This window comes from Equus quagga, chromosome 13 (assembly GCF_021613505.1).
Source record: "Equus quagga isolate Etosha38 chromosome 13, UCLA_HA_Equagga_1.0, whole genome shotgun sequence".
In the NCBI taxonomy this organism is placed as follows: domain Eukaryota; kingdom Metazoa; phylum Chordata; class Mammalia; order Perissodactyla; family Equidae; genus Equus; species Equus quagga.
This window is the reverse complement of record NC_060279.1, coordinates 47,584,459-47,606,271: the sequence shown is the minus strand read 5'-3', so window position 1 is coordinate 47,606,271 and position 21,813 is coordinate 47,584,459. Positions and strand designations below refer to the sequence as shown.

General features: G+C 55.3%; 2 protein-coding genes across 2 annotated transcripts in view; one reads left to right on the top strand and one right to left on the bottom strand.

Moving 5' to 3' along the window:
* Positions 1–16,590, bottom strand: part of NKD1 (NKD inhibitor of WNT signaling pathway 1) — an 82,426-nt gene extending 65,836 nt beyond the window's left edge. The window contains exons 1-3 of the mRNA XM_046684150.1: positions 16,412–16,590; positions 16,251–16,283; positions 15,418–15,551 (exon numbers count right to left, since the gene is read on the bottom strand). Coding sequence (XP_046540106.1) covers positions 15,418–15,551; positions 16,251–16,283; positions 16,412–16,436 — 192 coding nt within the window. The 5' untranslated portion in view covers positions 16,437–16,590. The remainder of the gene's footprint in view (positions 1–15,417; positions 15,552–16,250; positions 16,284–16,411) is intronic.
* The window catches only part of BRD7 (bromodomain containing 7), a 191,430-nt gene continuing 186,088 nt past the window's right edge, over positions 16,472–21,813 (top strand). Inside the window, exon 1 of the mRNA XM_046682030.1 lies at positions 16,472–16,730. Within this exon, the coding sequence (XP_046537986.1) occupies positions 16,472–16,730 (259 nt within the window). The remainder of the gene's footprint in view (positions 16,731–21,813) is intronic.

Sequence of the window (21,813 nt, the reverse complement as noted above, 5' to 3'; positions counted from 1 at the left end):
CACTCTGTAAACTTGGATACCATTCCAGAGCTGAAACGACAGATCTCCTGCAGAACAAGATAAACTCTGCCTTACATTCTAAATAATGAAAGGGAGGTGAGGAAGAGAAAGAAATAAATCAGCCCTCTCCAACTGCCCAACTTAAAAGGGATTGTGGTCAGAAGCAAGAAGGGGGCAAGGAGGCCGGCTCCTTATCAGGCACATGGCTGCTCCAGACACAAACAAAACTTCTGGCAGGCACCCGTCTTCCACATCGAGGGGGGAGGGGAGAACAAAGTTTAGTCCACAAAGGTCAAACCCATCCTCCTGGAGTACAGTCAAGCCAATATTTTTTCCCCTAATTTCCAGGAGAGAACAGCCCCTCCTGTGAATTGAAGGACTGACTGGAGTGCAAGGAATGAGGCCCATAAATCTCCAACTTGCTGGGGTGACCCAGATTCCAAGTCCCCCCTGCATCATCAGACCAGAAGCCTTCGTGGGGCTCAGGAAGCACGCCCACTGCACTCGAAGGCAGTAGCCAAGGAAGTGACAGCGTGAGGTGCTTCTGGAATGTGGAGGAAGGCAGGCCACGTCCCGCCTCCAACCAGCACCACGGACACCATGGAGGGAGTAAACGAGCAAGCGCCTGACATAGACGACCTCATCGAATGCTCCTAACAAGCCCCTGCTTCGGATAACTGTGTTAGCCCGAACTTACAAGTGGAAAACTGAGGCTCAGAGGGGCAAGGACCCAGAGTCACACGGCTGGCAGATGCAAGAGCCGCACCGGCCTACCACTCCCGTGCCTGCCTCTCTGCCCTGCCCCTCAGGCCGAAACCCTGCTCCGACCACCTCCCCTCCCTGCTCTAGGACCTTAGGCTTCCTTCTGCCTGCAAAACAAGCCCAGGGAGGATTAACAGAAGGTGGGCGCATGCTCAGGGGCCCCAGACCCCACACCGTCTCATGTCACCCACTCCCAACTCTCCAGAAATGTGGGCCAGTCTCTCAAACGGCCCCTCCAAGAAGCCAGCTTCCTAGCATAATATTTTCCTCCCACAGAATGTGAGAATAAAGGGCCCCTTGCTCGTCTCCTGAAATAGCTAGCTCTCACCGTAAAGCAATCTTCCGCCCAGTAAAAATATTTCTGCAAAGCTTGGTAATTCTATCCGCGGCTCCTTTTCTGAAAGTCAAGTCTTGGAGAGGGAAACACGGCAGGGCGGCTTCACGACAAGCTCATGACGTCGTGTCTACCCACACGTGCCCTCTAACGCTGTGACTGATTTGCTGTTAACCACAGGACTTCACGTCTTAATACTCTCGGAGCAAAGCCCCGGGGTGCATTTCTACAGCACAATACCCATCACTCCGGACCTGGGGTCCAGCCGGGCAGGCAGCAGAGCCTCTGGCAGGGGCTCAGGGGCCCGAAAGGACTCCTGGAGGCTGGGGAGCTCCTTCAAGTGGCCATAACACACAGGTGGGCCTCACCAGCAGGCTGTCCTTGGCCAGGCAGGAGGCACAGTTTATAAACTAAGTGAGGGTGTCCTAAGATCAGAGTCGAACCCAAACTAACACCATGACACCTGGATAGGTCACTGACACCTCCCAGGCCCGAGCCTTCCCATCTGGACGTGGAGAAGAATCACCCCAGGGAAACTCCTGAGCAAACAAAGATGTTCTCTCTGCACATGTTCATCCATCAAACAGCAACCAACCCCCTTCCAGGAGCTGTCTTGGGCCCCGGAGAGATGGAGTGGGTTTACTAGGAATCTTCCAGAACACATCAGCAGCTCCAGAGGCCCTCCTGATGGCTGGGTGCTTACCACACACCAAGCCTTACTCCTTTCCTCACTCTACAGGTGGGGAAACTGAGGCCCAATGTCAACACAGTTCAGTATGAACTCAGGCTTGAAGTCCAAGTCCAGAGGTCTGTGCCCCGGAACTGGGAAAAGACCCCAAAGGAAAAAATGTTCAATAATGAGGTGTGAAAAACAGTTGTACAAACTAAGGCAGGCGTTCATGACCCGAGAGCTATGGGAGCCCTGAAATTGGAGTTACAGCTGTAAGGGCGTTGACCTGAGAAGACAGACGCCATCAGGTTCAGCAGATCCCCAAATGGTCCTGCTACCTACATCCCTGAGGATGCTGAACCATTGACCTATGATCATCATGGAGGAGAGGGGAGCTCGAAAGGAAGGCCGTGACCCATGTGGGCTACATGGAGGAGGTGACAAACCACACGGGATCTTCCAAGACCCAATGGGAAGAAGTGCTTCTCCCCAGATGGTCAACTAACCGTCGGGCTGCCCTCTCCCCACCCATGCCCACCAGCTGCTGGTGGAGCTGCACCCAGGGAGTCCTACACCAGGGGCCAGGCCGTGCACAGGTGTTGGTTCTCTCTACCCAGCATGCATTGTGCAGCCTTCTCCTCACAGGTGGTTTTTCTTTAGGGAAACAGGCAACCCCTCCCTCCCAGATGTTGAGGTTTGGGGAGGGGGGGTGGCGGCTGGTCCCAGCCCCCACTCCAGGGTGGCCATGTGACCCAGGACCATCAGAGGCCCACGGATTGGTTCTGGCAGGGGCATGTGACCCCATCGAAACAACGGGAGCCCCACCTGGACTCTGGCTAGCACTCTCTTCCAGCTGAAGAGGGAAGCCCAGGCTGCCAGGAGCCATGCTGGGAGAGTCTGCCGGGATGAAGCCAACCCAAAAGAAACCAGCACAGAGGCACAGACCACCGACCTGGGACGCAGGTGGAGCTCCAGGACCCAGATGTACCTGAATTCAACTCACCCTCCAAACTTTCCAGGCACACAGGCCAATAACATGCCTTTGTACAAAACAGTTGAGGTCGGCTGAAAACCCAAAGGATGCTGACTAATCTACACAAAGGCCGAATTCACTCAATCACAAACCCCCTGAAGCTGCTCCCCTCCTGGATTCTGATGACACTAGCCTGGGGAGGAACTCTGGCTTTGCCTGGAGATCACAGCACAGTACACGGCATATGTCCGGAGCAGAGGGATGTGTGCAGAAGCGCAGCCACAGAAATGCTCACCATTGATCTAAAGTAGACGACAGACAAGCCCATAAGCAACCTGGATGCCCAACGACAGGGGATCAGTGCAATAAATTATGGTCCGTCCCTACAGTGGAAGGCTGCAGAGCCACAAAGGGCAACAAGACTACACATACAGACATGGAATCATTTCCAAGGTACACTGCTAAGTTCAAAAGCAAGGTGCAGAACCACATCATGACACGCAACTTCAGTTAAAAGAAAATGTTCACGGTCCCTACCACTTTTCCATGATTCTCCATCTTAAATGAATTTTTCCATTAACGTACAAATACAATGTGTCCCAGTCTCGTTGTCCGAGAGGGCTTCCACTGTCTGTGCAGGGGTAAGAGTGCAGACACAGACGCGGCAAGGAGCACCTCGTGGAACCAGAAACAGCAGATGCCTCGGAAGAGGGGCCCGGGAGGCCAGCGGTCCAGGGAAAAAGGAAGCTTCCTTTGACTACACACGCTTTAATATTGTGTTCAATTTTTCCTTCTTCTTTTGTTTTTTACCACGTGTACGACTTCGTTCACCAAAAGAAAAAAGGTGAGGACTCTTCCGAAGGACAGGGGAAAGGCAAGCAGGGGCTCTCTTCAAAGGCTCAGAGCCCAGGGCAGCCCCGGGAAACGAGGTGGGGATTTCAAAGGACAGGACTGGAATTCCTACCCTCCAAGCCTCACTGGCCAGGCAAATTTTCCATGAGCAGCTGCCCCGCGCCGAGCAGTGCAGAAGGCCCTGAAGACACACTGGTGAGCCACACAGAACCTGCCCCATGAACTCTGCAGTCTGCTCTCAGTTTCCCCATAATATTAATATTGACTCTGGCCAGGTTTCTGCAAATATTAAAGGGCTGACAAATTACTGGGAGGAAGGCTTTGGAAATCATAAAGCTCTGGATAAACACTGGCTCTTGCTACTGAAGAAAAGCTGGCCCGCTCAGCACTGCTGCCTCCAGCCCCTCCCAGCGCCCCAGACCAGAGCCAAGGGGACGAGTCTTCACCTGAGAACCCCAGAAGCAGGTGCCAAGCAGAACCTCCAAGGTTAAGAAGGCTAGGAAGGCCCCGATATGACACCAGGAGAAGGTGCGCCAATCAACTCCCCTCGGAGGAATCCCATGGTCCTTCCCATCGCTGACCACAGTGGCCAGCTGAGGCGGCTCCCTCCAGGCTAGAGGGAAGCCGCGCCTCCAGGGAACAGGCTCGGGAAGGGCGCCCAGAGGCTTCACAGTGCTCTCTGGGCCAGAGCCCTCTTTCCACCACCACCTACTGCAAAGCACTCCTTCAGCGCCCCCTCAGGCTGGGGGTCAGCTGGATGCACCGTGCGCAGCATCTTCTCCACTGGTCTAGAGCTGTGCTGTCCAACGAGGCGGCCGCTAGCCTCATGTGGCTATTTAAATTAATTCAACTAAAACATATTTAAAATTCACTTCCTTAGTTGCAATAGGCACATTCCAAGTGCTGAATAGCCACAGGTGGCTAATGGTTCCTATATCGACTGTGCAGGCCAAGCATTTCCATCATCACAGAAATTCCCATTGGACAGCGCTAACGTCAAGCTCATTTTGACATCTCCCTCCTTCCAGTTACAAAAGGAGGGGCCAGGGAGCCCCAGAAGGAGAGGCCAAGTCTCAATAACCATCAATAAAGTTGTGAACCCACTTGTAGGTTTAAGGAGCCACAGCCACTGGGAAGCACACAGAAGGCGACAGAACCACGGACAGAGAGCTTGTCATGAGACAGGAACTGTGCCAGCTTCCCCAGAGGGCCGCTCACTTGAGCCCCGCAATTCCACAGTGCCATCCCCACCTCAGCCCGCCCCTCCTGCGCCCTCCTGCCACCAGCTTTCCTACAGGGCCCACTCAGCACAGCCGTCACCCGACAGAGAGAGGCTGTGATTCAGAGGGCTTCCCAGGGCCCTCCACTTGAATGGCACCAGGAGGTTCCAATGCAGGGGGCCCTTGGGCATCACCGAGGGTCCTTCCCATACTCCCCCACCCCGCTCCACCCCCAGCTGCTGCCTTCTCTCTCCACCCCTTCCGGTGAAGATTCTCCACAGAGTTCCCTACACGTGCCATCTATGTCCTGATCTCTCATTCCCTTTTAAAACGTCCTGGCTTTTTGAAAAACACAAAAGTAGTACATGCTCTGAAAAAATAAAGCCAAACAGGGGCTGGCCCCGTGGCCGAGTGGCTAAGTTCACGCGCTCCGCTACAGGCGGCCCAGTGTTTCGTTGGTTCGAATCCTGGGCGCGGACATGGCACTGCTCATCAAACCACGCTGAGGCAGCGTCCCACATGCCACAACTAGAAGGACCCACAACGAAGAATATACAACTATGTACTGGGGGGCTTTGGGGAGAAAAAGGAAAAAATAAAATCTTAAAAAAAAATAAAAAACAAAAATAAAGCCAAACAGGGTAGAAATGTATAATGTGAAAAGTGAAATTCCCCTCTCTTCACCACCTCCCACCACCCGACTCCTCAGGGAAGAAGCCTTTGACAATGTATCCTTCCAGATCTTTCTCAACGCACCGGCAAATATCTATAGACATAGGCCTGAAGAGACCTTTGTATACCATGAAAAACAGGACCCACCGCACTTATGTCTTTCTCGCTCTGCTCACTCAGCAGCGTCTCAGGCCTCCCTCCTGTCAGCACACCGTCCTGACCGGTGTTCCCGGGGGCGGAGATCCACGAATGGCCACACCACTGTTCATTAGCCTGTCCCCAGTGATGGATATTTGAGTAGTTACAAATGTTTCATTCTTCCAAATAATGCAGCCACAGATGTTCCCGCAGGTGTGTGCTTCTGCTCACACACACGTGTTCCTCAGTCCCTCAGGCCTCACCCCAGTCTCGCCTCTGCTGTCACTCCATCAAGACGGCACTTTCCAAACCCAACTGTGACCACCAGGATCCGAAATCCACTGGACACCTTTCAGTCCTTTTTCTTATCGAGCCTCCCAGGAGTCTCTCCCCAGGAAACCACATCCTCTCTGGCAGGCTACTTGGATGGCCCCCAATGAATGCCACCTCGCAGTATTTGTGTCCTGTGCAGCCCTTTCTCCCAAACCCGGCTGGACCTGTGACTTGCTTTCACGGAGAAAATGTGGCGTTGCCAGTTCCAGGCGTCAATCAGGGAGGCCTGGCAGTTTCCACTCTTGCCGTGCTGGGGAAGCCAGCTGCCACAGGAGAAGTCTAACCACCGCGAGGCCACCGTCCCACAGGGAAGCCCCAGCCCGCCACGTGGTGAGGCCACCTGGACGAGAACCGAGGCCTCAGATGCAGGGCCCAAGCAGAGCTGTGGCAGTCGCCCCAGCTGTGTGAGCCAAGCCAGCTATGCCACACGGAGCCAGAGACAGGTGCCCGGCCAAGCCCACCCAACCTGCACAACCTCAAGCAAACCATAACATGATTAAGTTGCTGAGTTTTGGAGTAATTTGTTACACAGCAAAAGATAAGCCAAACACTCTCCTTTTCTTTCATGGCAGAGGCCAGGATGGGTCAGAACAGACATCTAGTAGCCAAGCCAGGGCCACCCCCAGGCATGGGATCCCGAGCACAGCGCTCCGTCCAGGCCCCAGTGACTCTGCCGTGTTGTCCTCCGGGAACCACAGTTGCTGCTGTTCACGCTCAGAGGCTGGTTTCTCAGGAAAGAGGATGTGGGGCCCCCAAAGGACTCTTCATTCTCTTCACGCCCTAAGCAGAGGGGTTTCCTCCCCCCTCCCCCTCACTCCTTCTGCACCACGTCTCTGACTACAGTTAATCCTCCATATTTATAGCTTCTGCCTGGCCTCGCCCACTCCTCAGCTGCAGCTCCCACAGGGCTCCAATCCAAAATAGCCAACAACACTTCCGCCAGCCCTTCTACGCCAGGGGTAATAACAGCTTCCCATGGGTGCCAAGGACCTACCAGTCCCTGGGTGCTTCCCACACCTCTGGGAGCTCTGGAAGCCTCTCCCTTTAAACTATCTGGAGCACATCTATTTCCCGCTGGACCCCTGACTGACCCGGAGGTCTGGCTCTACGCCCAAGATGCCACGGTGAGAAAATGGTGCTGCTGGGATTTGAACCCAGGACATCAGGCTCCAGAGTCCTTGCTCTTTAACTACCACCTTGTACTGCCTATGTCCTCTTCTTCTTCTCCTGGTCCCTCGCCTGCCTGTGATCTCTTCAAGGGTCCCCTGGATGACCCCAAGGGAACCAAGCACTATGCCTGGACCAATGCAGACATTCCAGAATCTCTCACTGAGCCCACAGAATACAGTCACTTGACTCCTCTTTATCCTCCAAAGTATTTTTACAACTGAGAGCCATCCCCACGTTCCTCCTTCCTCCGCGTGAGAGCTCCCCCAGGTCACAGGGCTCACCTCTGTCCTGCTGGCCCCCAGCACAGGGCCTGCCACAGGTCTCCCCTCTGGACAAAGGCCAAGCTCCACAACACGGCTGGGAAGGCCCCGGGGCACAGGTCGTGACCCCTCTTCAGCCAACCAAACTTCAATCAGCATCTCAAGCAAACTGCCCTCTTCGCCACAGGGCTCTCTCACCGGCTACTGCTCCACCCAGCAAACATTCATCCTGCCATGACATACCCCATCCTCCGGCCTTGCTCACCACCCCCCGCCACTCACTTTGGGCTTAAATCACAGCTGAGATCACCTCTGACCCTAGACCAGTTGGCACTCCCTGCTCTACACTCTCAGAGCCCCAGAGTGTCCTCTAACACCCCTAACATTGTCTTCATTGCTCAGTATCTTTCTCAAACCATGAGCCAATCCAACTGATGAATATCGATGCAAAATTCCAGAGAAAAATATTAGCAAATCAAATACAGCCACATTTTAAAAAGAACAATCTATGACAACAAAGAAGGATTCAGTTTAGGAGCGCAGAGAAAGGTGAGCATGAAGCTATCCAGCAACGTGAATCACGCATACGAGTCATGCCTCAGACTAGCAAAGTGACCAGCTCCGTCAACATCCCAACCACATCTGATAAAATTCAATAATTATTTCTAGTTTTAAAAATCTTAGCAAGCCAGGAGTTGAAGAAAGCTTTCTTAACTAGAGAGACAACAAACATCAGACTTAATGGTTATTAAACAGAGTACAGATGACTCTAACCAAAGCAATAAGATAAGAAAAACAGACAAGAGGCCAACGATGAGAGTTTAGTTCCACTAAACTCTACGTTCTGTGAGGCAGGAACTAGGTCCTGTTCCTCGTAGTGTCCATAACACCCTAAGCACACTCAAATATTCGTGAAATGAATAGCCACCCAGATTAGGGCTGATCCCATTAAAAGTTCTCAAAGCACCCAGTACTTCTCCTTTGAGGCACATATCACAACCTAGATTCTACAATTTGTTTTTAAAAATATATCTTTTCCTACTAGATTGTGAGTTCCACGAAAACAAGGACCACGCTCTGTTGACAGAGCAAACGTTCATCTGGTCTGAAGTAGGTACTCAATATCTATGGCACAGATGCATGACCGATTTGAATAGAAGGTACTCCATAGTTGCTAAATTATAATAAATGATTTTATCCTACTTCTCAGCTGGAAATCCAAGGCCCAGAGAAGGGAGGGACCCTTCAGCTGATGCTACAACACTACCAAGCCCACCCAGTGCCCTGGGGTCCTCTGAAAGGCCTCAGCCACACACAAGGCCACGCACACAGGCCAGAGTCCACACGGCTCCACAAGTAAGGAAAGTGAAGCCGAGACCAATGCCTCTGAGCCCTCTAAACAAACACACACCCAGGGCGCACCCCGGCGGGCAGAGCCAGCTGGCGAGAGCTGGTGTGTGCTAAGGATGACCTCAGGAGAGCGACTGAAGGCTTTCCTCGAAAAGCCCCGTGACTGGTGCCCACATGGATAAACAGCCCCTCTGCTTTCCCGGGAAGTTATCAAAGAATTACTTATGTCTCTGGAAATGCTTGTTTGGAAAAGGTTTTCCACCCCACCTGGGCTTGGCAGGAGCGGCAGCATCCCAGGCCTGCCTCGGGGAGTGACCAGGCTTTTCCTCCAGCCCCTGAAGGAACGCCGCCATTCTTCGTGCGGAGTCTGAAGCCGGCCATAAAGAAGCAGGCAGCTTCCCAGGATAAACGGCGCCCGGTGACATCAAAGACCGCCTTCCAGATTAAACAACTGAGGCCTTCAGCTCTCTCTGGCGTTTCTTCCAGGATATTCTGGGCTCCTGCCTCAGTTCTCCCTCAGATGGAATGGCAGATATTTTGTTTGTGAGAGTCTGAATTTTTTCCTTCCTCAGGGAGAGGGGGAGAGTGAGGGGGAGAGGGGAAGGGAGGGGAAAGGGAGAACGAGAGGAAGAGGAAGAATGTCTGTGAGAGACAAGAGCCACAGAAAGAACACGTGTGAGTGAGAAAGAGAGGGGAGGCTGGAGGCAGCCGGAAGTGTCTGCTTTGGAATCCAGTGAGCAACCTACGAATTCCACAAGTTTCTAAACCAAAGCACACTGTGGACCTATGACGGTGAGCAAGGCCACAGGAAACCCCGTGCTAGGACTGCGGGCGCCTGACTCACCCGTGCCAGCAGATCTCCTCACGGCCCGCTGCACTGGCCTCTTGACCAGGGATCACTTCCCACACCCCTTTCTCAGACACATCTGGTAAACCAAGGCCAGGGACCCCACCCTCTTCCTCGAGACACAGGCCCACAGCAGCTCCAGGCAGGATGGGCTCTCTCCAGGACCAGCCTCACACCGCCGCGTGTCCCCTGGCCTTTGGGGTGCCTCCCTCTGCCCCCAAGCAGCAATCCCACCCCTTGGCCTCTCACATCCCACCACCACTGGGCTTCTGGCCCTACAGCTGACCCATCCAAACAGCTGGAGTAACGCCCCCGATCCCTGTATGTGACACTCCACGTTAATCAGCTCCAGGGAGCAGGCTGGCGGCCCCGCTCCACCCCACACACCTGTCCAGAGGGACAGGTAGCTCAGACACACCAAGAGCCACTCACGGGCATGGGTTCTCAGAGACTGGGCACCAGGAGAGACTCCCAGTCCCCAGAGGCTGCAAAGCCACTTGGAGCCCACAGACCCTTCTTGACTGCCCAACCCAACCGCCACCCACTTTCCATGGACAAGGGCGAGCCGGGGGCCTCAGCCAGCAATTCCCTGCACAAGGGTGCCCTCCCTTCCCACCTTCTTCCTCGCCGTCCCTCAGGTCTGGACGGAAGCGCTGCCTTCACGCGGCTTCTCAATGTTATTGTCTGTTACTGTACCTGTGTACGCGCTGCTTCTGTCTCCTTTAGACTGGAAGCCACAGGAGGACAGGGACTCTTTCATCTGCCACTGTATCCTCAATGCCTGGCACAGCTGGGGAATTCACAGTTAACAACAACTCATTACTGATAACCATTAATTAATAGCTGAGTGCCTGAAAGAAAAGGCCTAATTCCACCCTCCACTTATTCCATCCGGCTGAGCAAGAGGCTCTGGGGAGGAGGAGGCAGGCAGGGCGACCTAACCGTCTTCTAGGCCTTCATGCAGTCACTCGCTCGGCAAACACGCGGTGAGCGCCCCCATGCACTCCCGGGCCATACGGGGAAGACAAACTACCCAGAAAGCGTTGCTTCCAATGCTGCCAGTTCAGCCTTGTGGTTTTAAGCCTCAAGGGGACAGTGCGGTGCCCGGGCTTCCTGGCACAAGGAGCAATACTCTCTGTCCATCCATCACCCACCTTCTCTCCTCACTCCCGAAATGCCCACTGGTGCGGGACCACATCCCCCAGTGCTAAGACCTTGGGGGACACCCTGTGGTTGTGTCCTGGTTGAGCGGGTTTATCACAATTTTTACAACACGTGAACAGAGAGGGGCTGTTCCCGAATTCTAGGGAACAGAAGACGCACACAGCCAGACTCAGGGGAACCAGTGTCCTTCTCCAAGAAGAAAGGTTTCAAGGTGAGGATGAGACACTCCTCAGAGCCTCCACCAGAGACCCACATCAGAGGCACATGCAGCCCTGCGAACAGACCCCCTGCCCACCACCCACCACCCCGGGGACCCAGGCCCGCTGGAAACCAGATGCCCATCTGGCCTTCTGCCCAGCTCAAGCTTCCCCGTCTCTCCTCCCCATTCCCCAGGAGTAAAGAAAACTCCCAGGCGGGGCTGAGCAGCAGGCCCTGGGGGCCCCGGCAGAGGATACCCTCCAAGCAGAATTCGAAGATGCCAGCAGTGGAGGCCCAACGGCCTCCAGCAGCCTCAAAGCAAATCATCTTTTAATTCCGCAACACCAAATATTTAATTTATGCCTTACCTCAAATGTCGCGTCCACCTCCCAGCACATAGCTTTGAGACCGCGTAAGGAGGCCTAACGCTTTCCATATGGTGAAGACACGGGGTCTTTCAATTGTGCCAACTGGTATCATTCAAGGGTAATTCCCCTGGAATCCGGCACTCGGGCAGCAGCTGGGCCAGCCGCCAACCTCATCACCCAGTGTAATACGCCCCCACAGGCTCCCACTGGGCCCACACCCTCCCAACCTTCCCCAAATATCAAAAGGCAGTAGGTGCCCCCAACCACATTCCCAAACCGCCTGGCAGCCACCTTTGCTGCAGAGGCAGGCCGGCCCGCACCACGGCTCTCAGTCTGTTCTTCAGGCAGCCCTGCCATAAAAGAACAAAAGGGCCACACGGGGTGTGGGGGACCGTCTTAAACCCAGTGGTGCACATTCATATATGGACACACATACATGCCACACGCACGTGCACAGACGCACATAGGTTCTGCTTCTCCACGTGTTTTCCTATCAATATCTCTGTGTGTATTAGGCTAATCAACCCACCTATTAAGCTTTTTTATTTCACCCATTATATTTTCCAGACCCAATATTTCCATTTGGTTTTCTTTTGTAACTGCTGGTTGCTGCTTCACGTTTCCAATATCCCCCCTTTATCTCCTTGAGATCATTATGCTTATTTTAATTTCTAATTCTGTTGAGCACATTGTTGTCTGGTGTATAAAATGCTCACGTTTTTGTCCTTCTTTTGTAGCACTTGTACACCTCGCATTTCTCATTATTTTTCTCCTCTGAACTCCTATTTCCTTGGAGTTCATCCTGAAACCACACGAAGGGCAGATCCCCGGCCTTAGCCTGTGTCCCCCAAGTGTGTCTACAGTATGCGGGCGGGCGGCTCTGGCTGCATCAGCTGGGCCCCCACCTCCGCCCCTACCAGCGCCTCAGCAACCCCCCCAGTACCTTTCTCCTCAGGCTTTACTCTTTTTGAAGAGTTATCTGTCATAACCCCGCCATAGATGAGAACACTGCTGCACCCATTTTGCAGATGAGCTAATGAAGGTATGAAAGGTAAACTGGCTCATACAAAGTGACAAGCTCCTGCAGCAGAGCCTGACCTCATTTATTTTTGTATTCAGGAGGGCAGGTTAGGTTAGCGTTGGCGAGGCCCACCCTCACACCTCAGGACCTTGCATCTGACTTGGACCCACCCTGAGCATTTACTAAGCTACTCAGGCCCGTCAGGGAGGAAGCGGGCAAGCAGGGGCCCTGGGCAGCTGGTCAGCGTGCCACCTTGCTGGGGGTTAGCGAGTGCGGCGCCCTCTGGACAGACACTCCGGCACAGCACCTCACCATGTGTGGATTCCACTGTCCTGGAAAGTGCTCAGAAAGGGAGAAAATCAGATTCCACAGCAGCTTTGCTGGGTTACAAGGAGGACTAAGAGAATGTAAGAAAGTGCCTGACACATACAGGCATCTAATAAACAGTAGCACTCGCTGCGATAATGGTTAACAATGCTAGTGGGATGCCCCACTAACACGTCCCGGACCATTGTGCCGAAGGAGTGCAGACAGGCCATCCCCACCACCAGCACAGGCTGCTGGAGGCACCTCTGCCAGCCCTGGGAGCCCAGCAGACCTCGGAACCCACGCCCTCCGGCACCCTGACGAGACACCAGGGGAACGGGCAGCCACCCGCTCCAGCTCCAGCCGCCGGGAGTCACGGAAGCAGGCGGAGGGCTGCCCACCGCGGTCCTGCACAGCATCCTGACGCTTCACAAGCTCCGGCCATCCCGTCCCCACAGTCACAATTTCCACCACTTGCACTTAGTATTTCTCTCAGAATTGACGTTAGACTATCTCTCAACTTAGCTTCATCCTAAACAATAATATTCATGAAGTCATGGGTTTGATGTCCTAGCTACGTTTTTTTCTGGTACAAGAAATACATAACTATCAAGACAGAAAGTACTCCTCCCAGTACCCCCTGCAGCCGCCACACAGCCCCGACAGTGCGGTCCCACACCGGGGCACACCCGGCCCTCCCCTGGGCGGACGTGCCTTCCCCATGTCTGCAGACTCAGTCGCTGGGCCAGGGCTGGCGGGAACCCAGGCGCCCGGGTTCCAGTCACCATGCAGAACTCTCAAGGAAGCAGAGGTTGACGCCCTTTACTATTTCTGACGGCAGGGCCCACCCTCCACCACCCAACACATGTCACGCTGATGGCTCTGTGGTTCACATCTTCAAAAGTGCTTTGAACAAACATGAACGGCCCCTCAGCATTTCTCTGAAAAGTGGGGGCGCAGGAGGGAGGGGGCATCCCGTGCTGTCCTCAACCGGGGGAAGAAACCAGGCAACAAGATTCCGTGACTTCACCAAAGCCACAGACAAGCTGGGGCCCCCTCCCCACCCTCCCTCATTTCCCCCAATGGCAACTTTTACTGGCTCACATTCCTCTTGCTGGGAACACTACTATTTAATTAAAAACGACAGACTTTTGTTTTCCTCTCCTTCCTTCCTCCTCCCTCCCATCCTCTAGTACTGGATGCCAAGGAGACCCACCAAAAACATGCGGGTAACATTTGTTATGGCTTTGAAGATAAAAGTCAACTGAAGTAAGCCCTTGCTGTATTTCAAGTTTCCCCTAAAGCATGGAGCGAGCTGCCTGGCAGTTCAGGAAAGAAAAAAAAGGGGGGGGGGGGGGGGGGGGACTGCAAATAAATGTCATTCTGCAGGAATACTTTGTAAAAATAAACAGGCTGAAAAAACTCAAAACTTGATTAATGGAAATCCACTCAGCTGGCCTCTGTCTTGAGCTACAAATGCATTTGTTCATATGGCTAAATCGGATCATTTTCACTGGCTTTAAATAAATAAGTAGATCAAAAACTAGAAATGGTGGGGGAAGAAAGGGAGGTTTGTAGTTCTGTTTTTAAAGGGCCCCCACGGCAGTGCCCCCCGCCCGTCAAGTTTTGACCTTTACTAGGGGACCGCAGCTCCAATTCCAACCCAGCAACAGATGAAGAGAAACGAGAAGAGAGAGCCCCAGCCAAACGGCGGTGGTGGAGGAGACGGGAGCCCCCCCGCCCCCCAGCACAGAGGCTGTTCCAGACACACACAGGAGTCGACGTCATCCCCAGCCTCACCTCCCAGCACCGGCCCCTGCAACTGAGCTGCACCCAGCCCAGACCCCAGCACCCAAACACACGCACACATCTGCAAACTCCACTGGCCCCTCCCCAGCCCACGGACAAGACCAAAGAACTAACCAGACCTGAAACTCAGTCTGCTCCCCTCTAAGTTAAAGAAAAAAAATTAAATGTCACATCAAAAAGTTGATTCATCCTTTGATCCTGGGCTTGCTCGAGTTCCACGCAGACCATCTGAAAGCCCCGTGCAGAGTTCCAGAGCTCATAGGACATCTGTGAACGCCAGTCCCAGGCCAGGCACTGGGGCTGGACTTACTCACTCCCCCAACACATCTACTGCTCCCCCAGGAACAACTCCAACCTTGAGGACCCACTGGGTGAAGGCTCAGGGGTGGGTCCAGGCTACACCAGAACGAGGCCCTCTCTCTCCTTGTGGGCCAAGCTAAGGGGTCTACTGGGTCTCAGGGCCCCCCCACCCTCTGCCACCCAGATGGCAGACGGCTCTACTGGGGTTCTGGGCAGATGGTACTGACGAATGCCACAGACACTTGCAACACACTGGGAGGCGAGCACAGTCCTGCCCCCCACCCAGACACCCTGGATGCCTTCCCTCTCTCACTAGCCCCATCTCCAAATCCACCTTTCAATGGTGGCCTCACAAACAAGGTAGAAGTCAGAGCAGGCTCCCCAGTCCTCCAGCACAGACAAGCTTCCCCACGGACTGGTCCTGCACCACCTTCTCACCTAGGACCTTTCTCCCCAGGCTGCCCTCTGCCCCCAGCTGGACAGGACACTGCCATTGGTGTCACCACTAAGGTTTCCCAAGGCATGGGGGTACAGGGTCATGTTGGTGGGGCAACGGCAGCCTGATAAGACGTTTCTGGACTTAGAAGCTGTGACGAGAGGGTGCTAAAAGTTGGGATGGGTGGTATGAAGACTCATCTCTGGGGGTGAGGGGGGTAGATGGGGATCGTACCCGGGTTCCTCGGCCAACGGTGCCCGCCGCCCGCAGCTGTCGAGGTCCGGAGCTGCCGCCCGGGCAGCGCTGCCTGCCGATCCACTCCTCGATGCCTTTCCGAGCCCAGGCGGCGCTCACCGCGAAGCTGTCACCTGGGGCGGGACGACACGAAGCCCCTGAGTCCGGCCCCTGGGCAGAAAGTTACGAGAGAGTGGACGGCAAGAGCGGGCCCGCAGGGGCAAGAGGGGGTGAGAGCCGGGGCACAATCCTAGAGACGGACGCAGGTAATTAGGAGAACGGGGCTCAGCGAAGCCCCAAGAGCAAGGACCCAGAGGGGAGGGCGAAGGGGGAGCAGTACCCCGGGAGGACGAGTCCGGGTTTAGAAGAGCTAGCGCCGGAGGCCAGGGCTGTGGAGCAGAGGGGCCAGGGTCCGCAGCCGGGGCAGTGCGCGCGGGATGAGGGAAGAGGGGCACTGAGGGTCAGGAGGCGGGGCGCAGCGGGCGCAGGGGCCGAGATCTCGGGAGAGGCGGCTAACGGCCAGAAAGAGAGCGGACAGGCTCTTGCGGAAAGGGGCTTGGGAGTCTGAAGTGGGGCGCAGAGAGCGCGGAGGGCGGGGACCGCGAGAGGAGAAGGGGCTGAGGGTCAGAAGAGAGCGCACAGGACCGCGGGGAGGGGGTAGGTGGGACAGAGGAGGGGGCACAAAGGCTGCTCCGGGAGCGGGTTTGTGGGACTGGTGGCCGGAGCTGGGGGCGGGGGTGGCCCTAGTAATAAGATCCCGCGGGCGAGGCCATTCCGCCGCCATCCGCCGTGCTTCCCGTCCATCCCCCGGTCGGCGCCCCGCGCGCCCCTACCTTCCGGGCTCTCCCTGCGCTTGCACACGGCGGCTGCAGGCACAGCGCGCGGCGGCGGCGGCGGCGGCGGGAGCCAGAAAGAAAGGAGAGCAGAGAGTTAGCGATCGCGGGGGCGACGGCGGCTGGGGCCAGGGGCCCGGCGCGCGGGCGGGGACACTGACCCGGCTTGGAGTGAAGTTTCCCCATGCTGGGGGCGCGGCGGGCGGGGGCGGCCCTAAGCCATGCGCCCGGCCCACGGGCCCTGCGGCTCGCCGCGCCTCTCCTCGCGCTCCTCCTCCCGGAGCAGCCCCGAGCCGAGCGGAGACCGAGGCGGCGCCGGGACGCGCTCCTGCCGCCGTGGCCGCGGCCCGACTGACGCCCGAGCGCGCCGAGCCCCCAGCCCGCCGCCGCGGCCCGCGCCTCCCCGCGCGCCCATTGGCCGGGCGCGGCGCATCAAAGGCGAGGCGGGCCGCGGAGGGGGCGGGCCGGGGGCGGGGCGCGGTGAGGCGCGGCCGAGGCCCACACAGCGCCCCCCTCCGCGCTGCGGTCCCCGACTGCCGGCCGGTGACTGGGGACCCGCGACTGGGGACCGGGGTTGGGGGCTCTGGCCAGTAGGCGTATTGGGACGGACAGCCTCCTGGGTCCCGCCCTCTCTGGAACAGCCGCTCGTCTCGCTGACGGTGCTGTGCCTTCCCTCCGCTCAATTTTTCTTTGAGGCGGTCAGGGCAGGACTCAAGAGGCCCCAATTTACAGGTGATGAAACTGAGGTCGGGAGAGGAGACGCTGTTCGTGCGCGAGCATCCGATGCGCTCCTGCTTCGTTGCCCCTTCCCAGTCTTCCCACGACCTGCCTTTTGCAGAAAGTGTTCGCTTATTATCCGCCGCATGCACCCCCGCCCCTGCCCCTCTAGTTTTTGATTTGGGAGCCCAGGAGAAGCCCCCACCGCGCCTCGGGCCAGTGTGGTCCCAGCCCACTGTTGGCGGCCACAAGTGTCCGAAAGCCAGGAGTTGCCAGCCAATCGCTCAGATCCCCTGATCCGGGGCCCATGGGTGCCCGCCCGGGGTCGGGGTGCGCGCCAGCTGCGCCGCCCCGAAGTGGGTAACCGCTGGATCTTTGATCTTCCTTGGTTTCCGCTCCCCGCTGCAGTTCGCCAGACCCAAGGGCTTGTTTGTTTTGTCTAGGGAGGTCTCTGCGGAGGGGAGGGCGACATCAAGGGGTTCCACCCCACCTTTGTGGTTCTCAGAGGGAATGCCTGCTCTGCTGGGGACACTGTGGCTCTGTTGTTTAACTCATCCTGGTACCCGGCAGCCCGGGCGTGGGAAAAGAAAACCCTGTGCTGGGAGGGAGGAGTCCTGCTTGGTCCCTTTGAATTCTCTGTGTGAGCCTCAGTTTTATGATCTGTAAAATGGAGCCCCAGTTCTTCCCTCCTTACCGACCTTTTAGAGTGCCACTGTCCATAGAAAGATAATGTGAGCCACATACTAATTCTAAACTTTCTAGCAGCCACATTTAAAAAAAAAGGAAAAAGAAACAGATGAAGTTAATTTTAACAGTATATTTTGTTTAACCCAATATATCGAAAGTATAATTTCAACATACAATGAGATATTTTGCATTCTTTGTTTCGCACTAAGTGTTTGAAATCTGGTGTGTGTTTTCTGCTTAGAGCACATCTCAACACAGACCAGCCACTGCGAGCAACCAGCAGCCCCGTGTGGCTAGCAGCTACTCTATCGGACATAACCGCTCGGGAGCATCCACGTCTCAGAAGACCTTGGGAACTGCATGGCCCTCCAGAGTCGTAAATCTCCTCATCCAGCAGTATCCTTCCATCCTCCAAACTGCCTTTTTTACACACCTCTTTTGGTGGAAATGAAGGCTAATCGTATAAGCAGCTACATTAATGCTGTTAGCAGGCTGGTTTCATTGAAGGAGTGCTGGGACCACAAAATCTGTTATTATCGTCCATTTTATATTGCAACTCTGTAGCCAGTAGCTGCCATACACCAATCATTGTCCTAAGTCATGTATAGCCCTCACAGCCACTCTCTGATGCAGACTCGTACTTGTTCTACAAAGGAGGGAACCTCCTAGGCTCAGAGAGGGGAAGTCACTTGCCCAAGGTCACACAGCTAGTCAGTGGCCTGTTGAGGAACTGAACCCAAGCCTGTTGATTCCATTGCCCGCGTTGTTTTCACTACATCAAGCTGTCTCCACACAGTCTGAACCTGACACTCCAGCATTAGCAAGAGTACCCTTCTGGAAACAAGTATTGATTCAGTGCCAGCTGTGTGGCAAGCACCATTTAGGCACTTAAGACACCATCAATGAACAAAACAGACAATCCCCTGCTCGTGGAGCTTGCACTCTCCTGGGAGAAAGACAGGCAAGAAACAACCAGCGCAATGAGGGGTGGACGGTATGGTAAGTCAGAAGGCCCCAGCCAGGGCACTGACTCTCAACAGGGCAGTTTGCCCCCCAGGGTGCATTTGGCAAGGTCTCAGGCATCTAGCAAGCAGAGGCCAGAGTTGATGCTAAACAGCTGCAATCCTACAATGCACAGGACAGCCCCCCAAAACAAAGTATCACCCAGCCCCAAATGTCAGTGGTGCCAGAGTGAGAACCCCTGAGCGGCAGGCAAAGGGGAAAGGAGAGCGGGGTGCCGGGCGGGGCATGGGGCGGTGGTTCCGAGGTCTGGGTCAGTGGGAGCCTTCCTGCAGAAGCTGGGAGGAAATGGAATCCGGAGCTGCTGCTGTCTCCAACCTCTCCCCTCTACACACAGGCCCCCGGGGCGCCTAGGTCAAAGCAGAGCTCCGGAGTGGTCTCCTCACAGAGCTCGGAAAGTTGGTTACTTCCTTAGACCGGTCATGGCTTTCTTCTTCCATGAGAAAAAAGTATCCCTTCTTCCCCCTGGGAATTTCTTTTTACAGTTCAAAAAGAGATAAAAGCAAGAACTAAAACTCTACGGCACAGTTTGATTCTTGGGGGAAGTAAATCCCAAGTGTCCAACCCAGACACAAAGGCCCAGTCCACCTTCAGCGGCCCTTCCCAGCCCAGCAGGCGCCCGGCCTGGTGGCTTTGGAGTGGGAGCCCCCCACCCCCACCGACCTGGCCTGGGGCGAGGAACCAGAGAGGTGGGCCTGGTGGCAAGAGCTCAGCCCCTCCAGAGCTCTGAGGAGGTGCTCCCCCGGGGCCTCCAGCCCCATCCACCTGGGGAGGCTACTCGGCCTCCTTGGCTTCCCACCCCACGACTCACTGTCTTTTCGTGTGTTTTAATAATTTATCTGGCCCATTTCTTCGGCTGTATACTTACAGTGACACATCTTTTTCTTTGAAGATTTCCCATCCTTTTGGGGAGGAGAATGGGAAAGGAAAGCAAGAAAGAGATAAGAGAGAGATTACAACGGAAACGGGTTTCATGCGGCTTAAGATTTGGCAAGGCTGGTTTAGGTGAAATCTGTCAGATGTGGAGCTGAGAGGTTTTTTTAAAAAAAAAACACCTCACCCTGGTCGGCTGCCCCGTGCTTGTCTCCAAGTTAAGCTTTAAGCCGTCTGATCTGGCCCCCTTCAAATGCCGCCTCCTAGAGAAAGCGCTCCTTCACCTTCCAACCTGAAGAGCTCCAAGCGCTCTGAACAGCCAAGGTGCCCTCTCCTCTCGCTCCACTTGGCTCTTCATGTTTTTTTTAATGCTGGAGCTAAAATTCCCTGCTAGAGTCTGGGCCCCTTGAGGAGGAGGTCTGAGCGACTTGAGTTTCTAGGTGCAGTACCCAGCACTGCCCATAGGAGGTGCTCTATGTGGAATGAGAGAAACCCACCCACCCCACCTCAGCCCTGGGATGTGTTGTGGTCAATAGGAGGGTAGAAGGCCAAGAATATGATCTGGGATACTAAAAAAAAAAAATTAATGTCTAAGTCCCTGCTGGTTCCTCCTAGGTCCCTGGAGTTGCTTCATTCTGCAATCCCGTGGGTGCTGGCATTGCTAAGTGGCCTGGAAACCTGGTTTGGGTGAGGAGGGGAGAGTTCAACTGTTCTGCAGGAGAAAGTCACAGGCATTTTGAAGATGGCAATCAGGAAAAGGAAGAACAGGGTGTCAAGGGAAACAGTTTGAGAGGAGAGCAATAAATGAGGACCCAGGAAGGGACAACCAGTGAGGTGGGGCGAGAGTCGATTTTCAGGGCAGTGGTGTCTAATATGGATTGGCAGTTGTCACCTGCTCAGCTCTGCTGGAATCGCCTGTTACTCCAAATATCGGCAAAATCCTAACCGTGTCTCCAGGTTAGTGGCACAGGACAGAAGAAGGAAGGACTCAGAAAGACGGCCCAACACAGATCATCTGAAGGGCAACAGGCCACCACGGGCTTCGGAGTCGAGCTGTGAGTCAGGAGGAGAAGATGGGAGCGAGAGGCAGCCTGCAGGAGCGCCAGCCCCCGCAGCGGTCCTTGGTCCTTGGGGATGAGCAGGGGGAGGCTGGCTTCCCCCACAACAGCCACTCTGTTCCGAGATCAGAGGACAGAGGCCCCAAGACAGCTTCCTGAGCCTCACATTGGGTGAACTGAACTGTTTTTGTGCTGCCATTCCTCCCAGGTCTAGAGCGCCCAGCAAGTTCCAAGCACAGGCTTCCAGGCCACACCGGAGGAGAGAGGGGAGCCCAGCCTCCTCCTGCTCCCGCTCTCCTCAGGCCCTGCCTCTCCGCTCCCCTCCGGGCTTGTCCGAGAAACCCTGCCGGTCACAGGCCCAGCCCACCTGCTTCCGGACTTCTCTTGCAAAAGGGAGAAAAAACTCCTGTCTTTTTAAGCCTTTGTTTTTCAGTTACGTGCAGTCAATCTAGGCCTGAACACCACACTCACTCTACCCATCGCCAGATAGAAAGAAGCGTCCGCCCATCAGCAGTTCCCAGAGCAGGTTCCCTGAGCTCCAGAGTTGTGAGATGCTATTCTGATGTGAAAGCAAGGGCTCCACGGGAAACCCAGGCAGCCCTGGCTTAGCCAAAGGGAGACAAGCTCCCTTCCTGCAGGACTTGTCAGGAACTTCAGTGAGCAGCCAAGCTTGTGGCTCTCCAAGACGAGGGCATCCTAAGCAGGATTTTTCAAACTCATCAGACCAGGGACCCCTTTCTAGGGAGTTCAAGTGAAAACAAATGTTCCTGGAACACACTTTGGAAAATGTTGGACTACATGGCTTCCAAGGTTCCCTCCAATCTGACATTCCAGGCACTAACTCCAGGGGCCGAGCCTAGGAGGGTGGCAGGAAGGAAGCTCAGTGAGACAGAGCCAGCATGGGAAGGCGCCCTGAAGGAGTCCAGCCACATGTGTCCAGGGTGTGCATTTAGCGTGTCTCAGGACGTATTTGTCCACCTCCAGGCCTCTGAGTAATCAGATCCCTACTGTGTATGAGGCTCCCCGTGGGGCTTCTTAAGGCCACAGCTCGGGGCGAGAAGGAAAAGCGTCACTGTAGCAAAGCTCATGGGCAATTCGCTGGCCTCACCTGCCTTCCCTTCTAGCTTAGCCTCCTCTTCCTCCTCCTCTTCCACATCCTCCTCCTCTTCCTCCTCCTCTTCCACATCCTCCTCCTCTTCCTCCTCCTC